Raw genomic sequence first — 8,918 nt, 5'->3', positions numbered from 1 at the left:
ATTCATTGGGTCCCTCTTATTAACCCCCGGAATCTGTAAGGAGAAGGGTTACGCGTTTCGCTGACAGAGATTAGAGAATACGATGCGTACTCCCCGCGATATTTCTGCCGGCTCGTTTTAATCGGCCGTCCAAGCGTAGGCGTTCGAGGAATTGATTAGCCGTTCTTAAAGGAAAAAGCCGCACGAAATTCCGCGTAATTAATTGGAATCTAATCGGTAATATATTTGCGGGACGCCATGGAAAAACCAACGCTGATGGTTCCTCGAGTGACGAACTATCGGCGCTGCATTTATCAAAAATATTTGCAGAAAACGAGTTCAGATGGATGTATATTATCCGGACCCGATACGGACAGGAGTGTTTGTATTATACTAATTCGTAAAGGCACGTAATAGCGAGAGAAAAATGTTTTCGAATTTAAGTATGCAAGATTTAGATGCAGCCGAAGTTGGGAGAAAAAGGCACCGCCGTTTTGGAGTGCAGAAGTACTTGAGAAGAAGAAAAGTTGGAGGAGAATGTTGGACACTGTACAAGAAACTGACAGACGATGAGAAAAGTTTTTTTTTCAATATTTTAGAATTTTGTGAAATTTATATACAACAGATTATTATATTTAGAGTATTTTTTATCTTGTTGGTCATATAAAAAGCTTTTCGCGATCCGTCATGAATTGACTAGTTCTTGTAGGAAACACTGTGTCACAAAATTAAATTTTTCAGGAGAGAGTAAAAATTTTCCTGACTTTAAAATTGTAATTATTTACGAAATTTGATTTGTTTCGATTGCTAAATATGCTTACGTAGGTATACAGTAACCCAAATGCATCACAAAATTTGCTATTTTTTGTATTAATATAGTCCAGATTAGTGAAAAAAGAATTGTATTTGTAGAAAACCTTGTATGTGCCACCTTTTAGTTCTACAGAAACCTGAATGTGCTATTCATCTTCCCCATTCTGTTCACCTATCGCTTAATTGGCTGATACATTGTTTACTATGGAAGTGGCGTTGGACGTACAAGCGGTACCACCTTTTAGCACTATTGCTAGCTTATTTATAAAGGGAAATTGCATTAAAATTCTATACTATAGTATTACCATTGGCAGGTAGAACATTTTTCGATAAATTTATTTTTTAATTTCTACACTTACAGTGTTTTCTACAAGGACTCTTCAATTATTGTCCTCGGTTGTGTCTGAACTGAACCGAGCATATGCATACTGTCAGCTCCGCATCTGACGTAGTATTCTTCAAATACATTAAAGAATATCTGTCTGATCGGTGCCGAACGGATAAGTTCCATGTCTGTGCGGATAAGATAATATATAAATCTAATTTTTTTGCGGGTTCGTTTTCGTGATACGCAGAGGTTATTCGCAGTAAAATGTTTCTGGAAAATGTAATCTGCACACCACCGCACTCGTCAAGGTAGACGAGCCTAATTTGTACCATGGAAATTCGTGGCATCAAGAAACCAGGTGCGCGTAATTTGAAAGACGCGCCAAAAAACCGCGGCTGGGAATTTGAATTAGTTTCTGTAGAAGCCGCGCCACTTCCGGTACACCGGGAACTGGTCAAGACCCGGGATCCCTTTGATTATCTTTGCCGTCTGTTTTTCTTTACAACTTAACCATATTTACAGTTGGCAAAGTGAAAATTAGTGAAACCGCGGTATATTCGATTTTAAATGTAAGATATATTTGCAATTGGTTACGATGCTCCCTTCTTCCGTACAACGTATTTCTAATTTCGCAGTAGTAAGTAGGATAAAGTGCAGTAATAGTTTAAAGATTCCTAGATTAATTGCTATTATTTATGCGTCGATAATACTATTACTACTTGTTAGTATCCATACGCATTGCTAATTAATCCCAACGAAATCCGTAATAATTGCACAGTAGGTAAATAATTCGGGTACGTGCAGGTACGCAAAAGCATCGTTACGCCCCTGTGTAAAATGGATTATAAACTGTATGTATGCTTCATTCGAAAGTTATACTAACACTGATAAGTGTGCGTGGCGTGCGTTGCGCGTTAATAATGATGCAGAGAGCAGTGTATTAGTTGCTCGCATAAATTTTCATGTAATGCGTTACGAAATGAGTCCGATTAATTCCGAATAGTAGAAAGTTAAAAAATGTGCAACGCATGCGAACTCCCGTGGGCGCAGTATCTTTGAAACTTGTCAGCTGAGCGGTATCGGTTAAACCACTTGTCAAACGCCCAAAATCACGAGCCTTTCGTGGTCTGTCGGGAACATGTCTTTCCTACGTGGGTCCGCGAACTTTGTCTGGTGCACGACAAGTGTTCTCGGCAAAGGCGCAACTGGCGCAGTTTTCCAAGGGGTAAACAAAAGCAATGGAGAACCCGTGGCGGTTAAGACTTTCAATCAGCTGAGTCATATGCGCCCGCACGATGTGCAAATGCGAGAGTTCGAGGTCCTTAAGAAAGTAAATCACGAGAACATCGTTCAGTTGTTGGCCATCGAAGAGGAGCAAGATGGTCGTGGGACCGTTATTGTTATGGAGCTGTGCACCGGTGGCAGTCTCTTCAATATCCTGGACGATCCTGAAAACACGTACGGGCTAGCGGAAAGCGAGTTCCTGTTAGTCCTGGAACACTTGACTGCGGGGATGAAACATTTACGCGACAACAATTTAGTGCACAGAGACTTAAAGCCAGGTACGACGACGTGTAATTTAGAAACGTCGACGTATAATCTCTGGGAATCTTGTATTTCATACATAGCTTGTTGTAAAGCGATACTTTGCTTTTGTCTGTACAGGTAACATAATGAAGTTTATCGCTGACGACGGTAGTATAATCTATAAGCTTACCGACTTCGGAGCTGCCAGAGAATTACAAGAAGATCAACAATTTGTATCTCTGTACGGTACCGAAGAGTACCTGCATCCAGATATATACGAACGAGCAGTATTGCGCAAACCCGTTGGAAAGACATTCGGAGCGACCGTAGATTTGTGGTCTATAGGCGTGACCTTGTATCACGTAGCCACAGGGAACTTGCCGTTCAGACCGTTCGGAGGTCGTAGAAATAAGGAAACTATGTTTTATATTACCACAAAGAAAGCCTCTGGTGTGATATCAGGTGTGCAAACTTCTGATAGCGGGCCGATCGATTGGAGCAGGGAACTGCCGCAAGACTGCCAATTGAGCGTAGGTTTAAAAAAGATCGTGACCCCGTTATTAGCTGGCTTACTAGAAGTCGACGCTCAGAAAATATGGAGCTTCGAACGATTCTTCACAGAAGTTACTGACACACTTTGCAGGAAGCGTGTGCACATATTTAGTATACATAAAGGCAGTTTGATAAAAGTATTCTTGCACCCTGAAGAGAAATTGACAGCGCTGCAGGTGCATATTCAAGATCAGACCGACATTGCACCAAATTCCCAAATACTCCTTTTCAGAGATACGTTTCTAACAAGCATCGTTGAAGAATCTACACCGGGGAAAGGCTACCCCAATACGTCCGAAGACAAGCCGTTGATGTTGTTCTCCAAAGAAAATAACAATGTCATTTTGCCGGTAGATTCGGAATTACCGAAATTTCCAGTATTCGCGAATTTGGTGTCCGTAGAAAATGACGCGAGTCAAGCGAAAATAGCTTGCTCGGTTGGATATGTTTGTAAGAGGAGGATTGTTAAACTAGTATTGTGCAGTAAACTGTCGCAAGACGCGATAGAGGCTTTCAGTGGACTCGTTGCGACAGAACTTACCAGGTTATTAGAAAAGTGTCAGCATTCAAAAGAATTCACAAAAGCTGTAGAAGATATAGCGGTGGCTGTAGAGAGAAGCGAAACTCTGGCGCGACAAATTTCCAGGAAACTGGGGAATCAAAATAGTTTAGAAATACAAAATTGGAAGAAAGAACTGGACTCGAAGAGTAAGGAGCTTGTAACTGAACTAGCTCCTGCGGTAGTGCAACTTCATCAAAGGTGATAAATTTATAGTATACACCTGCACGCTTACTATCTGTTTGCTATACTTGAGAGAAACGAACGGCGGGTTCAGTTCGTTGCAACGAGAATTTGTATATCACTCCAAATACAGGTACGTCAAGGAAGGTAGTTTACGCGGCGAGTGGGATAATATTATTCGTGGATTATGGTGCCCATGGGCAAATAAAGCGAGCCAGAAAGCAGCGACTTTGGTTAATCGATTGCGAGATGGCTGGCAACATTTATTAAGGGACAGGGCTACGCGTAGCCTCACATACAACGACGAGCAATTTCATGTTCTAGAACGAATAAAGGTATTCGCACGCGAAACAAGTATGCACGCAAGAGAATGCTATGATATAATTACGAATATTTATTCTGAATTTTGCCTGATTTCTCTTTAGGTAACAGAAACTGGCCAGAGATTACAGAATCTCCTGGAAACGTACTGTACGGTCTCGATGATAAGTCGAGCCGAGTGTGTGGCTGATTGGTACAAAATGGCACAGACAGTCTTCCTACAAACTCAAATTTTATATAAGGACGTAAATAATTATGAATACGTGTTAGAGACATATTCGTGTCGTTTATCACAGGACAGTAAGGAGCGTTACGAGAGCTTTTTACATTTATTAGACAGACTTCCAGGGAAATTGATAACCGAGGAGAAAACTAATTTACCCGCTCAAGAGAGTACGAAGAAATGGAAGAATATTGGTATTATGCAGGAGCGAATTGCAATGATTTTGTATAAAAATGGTCGGCTCGTGGATCAGCTCGATCGTTTGTCAACACTTAACAGCCTAGAAGATACGGACGATTCTGAATACACGTCGCTTTAGCAATTTATCTTTTAATTTCTCCTGTTTCCTTTACATTTATGAGAGTAAGACTGACATGTACAGAAAGCTTAGAATAATTAATGATATAAAAGACACTAATAGTGTGCTGTGTCCTTAGATGAATCATTTTGCTTGAAAAAAGATAAATTTAGATTTGTCACGCATTCTATTATGATGTTCTTTTCAAGCGACGAGATTTTACTAAATAGATCGTACAATGTAAAAAGTCACATTCTTTTATTATGCATAAACCGTATTGTGAGTACGTAGTGTATCTGATGTATGTATGTATCCTATCCTACATCGTGTATTTTTAATGTATATACAAAGGTAAGAATAAAAGAAAGGAGTTATTTAAAATACTTAACATTCCATAATATTCACAACTGGCTTAAAATAATGAAGAAGTATATTATTCTATATACAAAGTTTGGGAATCAATTTTACTCTTTACTTTTAATCTTTAGCGTGCAATAATTTTAGAATAAAAAAGGTGATGCGCGATACTTCTGTATAAGTATGTTCCATACAGTAAAAAAGTATACATCTATAAATACATCAGCTTACTTTTACATAAATTATTATTTATAATCGTTTAAAGTTTAAAATGATAGAACTGTTATTTACATATCTGTATGAGTTGTATTCTTCTCTATCAAGCTTATCAATCGTTGTTTACGCTTTTGCTCTTTATGCTGTTCTTGGACAGTGTGAAAGTGTTTCAATAATTGGGGAAAGTCAAACGTGTCTTTATAAGATTTTGGGGTACTTGATCTTCTGTCTGGTATCGACTTCGTTGTCGGTGGAATCGCTGCTAGACGCCTTTGCAATGTCGCATACGCCTCGCTTTGGGGAAGAATCATGAGTAAGCCATAAAGTGCATAGACTAAGGCATCATTCTCCCCTCTTTCTAGCAGCTGTAATCTCAAGTCTGAAACAAGTTAATTTTACGTAGACGGCTCAGGTATAATAAGAAATAGTATACTGTACTTACAAGTAAATATCGGAGATTCAATCAGTTGCACCAACTTGTCTATCTCCGTGAGAAATTCTACAGTAACTTCTATATTTTCGCTACATTCATTTTTAGTTAAGTTATATTAAAAATATATCAAATCGATGTTAAAATACATAAAATGGGAAATCATATATAATAAAGGATACAATGATCTAATAATATTACAAGCATGACCGTAGTGCTGCGATAAAAGGCATAATGCCACAGTTGCGACAGGATTGTGGCACCAGGATATATATAAACATTTAAATAATTCACAACTTTCCTGCAAAGATAAGCGCGATTAGAACATAGAAGTATAAAGGATATAAAAGCACTCACCAAAGAATCCAAGTCCTTAAGTTTGTTTCGTAAGTCGAACAGCTCCGAACTTGTTAACAATATAACATTTAAAGTTTGTATCATTGTACACGCGAACCCTAAATTTGGCTCTTCCAACAATATTTTCGCTAGAGTTTTGTAAATGTCTTCAGCACTCAACAGCACACATAATTCTCTAATAATAAATGCCCCTCTTTCCTCCAGTAAATGTCTGTCGGTTGAGAAAAGTCTTAATAAGTTTACAATGAACTTTGTGAAGTATTTGTTTTGCATGTCTCCACTTGAATCTGTAGTAGCTGCTTCGGGAGACTTCGAACTAATTATTTCAGCCATCACGACTAACGTTTGCTGTACTACTTCATCGGAATTATCGCTCAAAGACTTCATTAGAATTGGGAACAAATTCTCGATATGATTAAACATTTCGTGCGGAATGTTTGTGAACAAGTGATGAATCCATTTTAAAACGGCAACTTTCGTTTGAACCGACATGTACATTAAATGCTTTGTTAGCACTTCAACGACGCTAGATAAATCTAAACTTTCCCTTAAGAAATAATTCTGACTAGCACCTAAAAGAAAAATCAATTTATCATCGTTACCATTACACTTCAAATAAGTGACAACTATTTTAAATATTTACCATTAACATGGACGAGTGGCGCATTCTCCGTAGTTATTAATCCCATTAAGCTTGCGTTTACTTGCGTTGCAGTTTCTTTGATACATTTCCTTGTATCTCCGTCGTACGCTAAGCAAGGTAAAACTGCTAGAAGAATACCAGACATATAAGGAAGCATAAGAGGTCCCGACAAGTGTACAAACTCCTTGATCCACGTAATTGCTGTTAATTGCAATAATTCGTCTGTGCTTTGAGCGTGTGTAATTAAAATATTTATCATTCCAGGGAAATCCACGCTCCCAGGGTTAGACTTTATATTACGCAAAAATTCACCAAGAACGGTATCCGTAACTTTCTTAATTTCTGGCGTTGGGTCCTCTAATATTTTAAATAACCCGTCGAGAATTTCAGGTAGAAATATGATAAAGTCCATGTTGGGAACAGCGTCTAAGACGGACACCCATGCTATAACAAACTGCCTACCAAACGGATTTTTGGTATAAATTCGTTCCCGCAATAATGGCATAAATCCAACTAAATCGAACAGCCCACTCTCCGTTACGATATCCTGAAATTATACTTAAAAGAGATACTGCCGTGGTTTCTTTCTTATTGTCTAAGAACTTTAATTACCTTCATCAGCCTGTCAAGTATCTCGGTAGCGTTCTTTACGCTTTGCTCTGAATCGCATGCTAATTTACTAAGCGCTGCAAAAATATCTGTAAATTGCGGCAATACAGCGCCCCTCGCAACCTTCACCACGTTATACAAACTTTCACAAGCGTAATATCTTACACGTAAATCAGAATCACAGAAACAGGCTAGGATAGGATGGATTAGACCTTCTATGTATTGGCCAGTGTCTTTTCCCAGGCCTACTGCCATCGCTGCCAGGCCTATCAAGCCACCTTTTCGTGTGTGCGGATTCTGTGAAGTGGCCAGATCTTCACCCAGCACTTTTAACAGCCTTTTTATTTGAACCGTGTTATTGTGTGCAGCGAATTCTTTAACCATTCTGGAATAGTTTACAAACAGTACGCGATAGTAAGCGACGTATTTACTGTTAAAGGTGAACAGACGTGCCAGTAAACAAAATATATAACCTCACTTTTCTATTTCCAAAGCAGCTGCTTTCCGTTTCTCGTAGATTTTATCGTTAAGTGAACGTACACAAGCAGTACTGAGCGGCGCATAATCTCTCTCGGACATCATTTTCCGATGTCACGTTTTAATTTCTCACAAATGATGTATAAGAACGCCTACCGACAGAAATGACAGCCTGACAGCTGTCTCGTACCAACCTAAAATTATCACCTGATATCGGTCACCCTGGCGCATGCGCATTAGATTCAAGTGATCCAACTAACAAAGTGAAAATTGGTTCACGTTGCGCTATGTAGACGCATTTCGAACGGCAAGTGCGTTGTGCTACCACAGACCAGGTATACCTCGTCTGTGGCCTGATGCTAAAATGAGAAGTGTGCATGCGAAATAGGCAGCTAAATGGATTCGATTTTACGCGCGGGAGTAAAATACATATATTATATTTTTTATAATTGTATACTTTGTGAAAGCATATGACAAAAAACTACGAGTACAGAGAATCGCGCGGGAGAAATGAAATATCGAGTATCGTTAGATCCCGTGTTGACGATTTGAGGAGAATTATTATGAACATGATGGTTCCGGAAGTCACGGGATTTCGCGGGTTCTGGGAGTCGTACAGATCCGCCATGTTTCAAGCGCTTGCCCGCAAGCTCCGCTTATAATTTTTCATCTCTGGTCTGGGTTAGAATTGGTAAGTCTTTAAACTTCTGCATGATACTATTCTTGAAAATATTTCTGACCTATTGCACTCGTGATGCTTAATATCAAATTAATATTAATAGTTCGTCACCTTCTTTTACGTCATTTCCAATTGTCTCTATTCAAACAAAATTAATAAGTGTATATTCATGTGTATGAGTACAAATACTTATTAGTTGACATTGAGCTGTTGTTCTTAAAATATTGTTATTTTTTAACCATTGTCTTTTGTATTTGAAAACTGTTTTTGTTATACACGGTATATTTGGCAATCGTTCGTTTTTACGAACTAATTGATTACACCGAAAGCAGGAAATAAGTTTTTAAGTAATTTTTCTCGATATTAC

The 8,918-nt window shown here is 38.7% G+C and overlaps 2 protein-coding genes across 2 annotated transcripts; one reads left to right on the top strand and one right to left on the bottom strand.

Moving 5' to 3' along the window:
• The first annotated feature begins 1,597 nt into the window (after positions 1-1,597).
• On the top strand, positions 1,598-5,164 carry Ikkepsilon (I-kappaB kinase epsilon). Its single transcript, XM_076815282.1, has 4 exons — positions 1,598-2,682; positions 2,786-3,959; positions 4,075-4,276; positions 4,367-5,164. The coding sequence occupies exons 1-4, from the start codon at positions 2,259-2,261 to the stop codon at positions 4,802-4,804; spliced, it is 2,238 nt and encodes a 745-aa protein (XP_076671397.1). The 5' UTR covers positions 1,598-2,258; the 3' UTR covers positions 4,805-5,164.
• Positions 5,115-8,044, bottom strand: LOC143370320 (protein VAC14 homolog). Its single transcript, XM_076815294.1, has 7 exons — positions 7,874-8,044; positions 7,399-7,780; positions 6,787-7,333; positions 6,144-6,715; positions 5,969-6,087; positions 5,799-5,878; positions 5,115-5,735 (listed from the first exon to the last, which is right to left on the bottom strand). Exons 1-7 carry the CDS (start codon positions 7,975-7,977, stop codon positions 5,428-5,430), a joined length of 2,112 nt encoding a protein of 703 aa, XP_076671409.1. The 5' UTR covers positions 7,978-8,044; the 3' UTR covers positions 5,115-5,427.
• Between the last annotated feature and the right edge of the window lie 874 nt (positions 8,045-8,918).

Source organism: Andrena cerasifolii, chromosome 1, assembly GCF_050908995.1.
Source record: "Andrena cerasifolii isolate SP2316 chromosome 1, iyAndCera1_principal, whole genome shotgun sequence".
NCBI lineage: Eukaryota > Metazoa > Arthropoda > Insecta > Hymenoptera > Andrenidae > Andrena > Andrena cerasifolii.
The sequence above is the reverse complement of the archived record's forward strand: the minus strand, read 5'-3'. Positions and strand labels throughout refer to the sequence as shown.

Bases quoted from the DNA above. Each gene is read 5' to 3' on its own strand.
- Ikkepsilon (XM_076815282.1), top strand. From the start codon at position 2,259: ATGTCTTTCCTACGTGGGTCCGCGAACTTTGTCTGGTGCACGACAAGT. The intron at 3,960-4,074 runs GTGATAAATTTA...CTCCAAATACAG, and splicing joins GTAGTGCAACTTCATCAAAG to GTACGTCAAGGAAGGTAGTT. The intron at 4,277-4,366 runs GTATTCGCACGC...ATTTCTCTTTAG, and splicing joins ATGTTCTAGAACGAATAAAG to GTAACAGAAACTGGCCAGAG.
- LOC143370320 (XM_076815294.1), bottom strand. From the start codon at position 7,977: ATGATGTCCGAGAGAGATTATGCGCCGCTCAGTACTGCTTGTGTACGT. The intron at 7,781-7,873 runs GTGAGGTTATAT...AAACTATTCCAG, and splicing joins GCTGCTTTGGAAATAGAAAA to AATGGTTAAAGAATTCGCTG. The intron at 7,334-7,398 runs GTAATTAAAGTT...GTATAATTTCAG, and splicing joins TACTTGACAGGCTGATGAAG to GATATCGTAACGGAGAGTGG.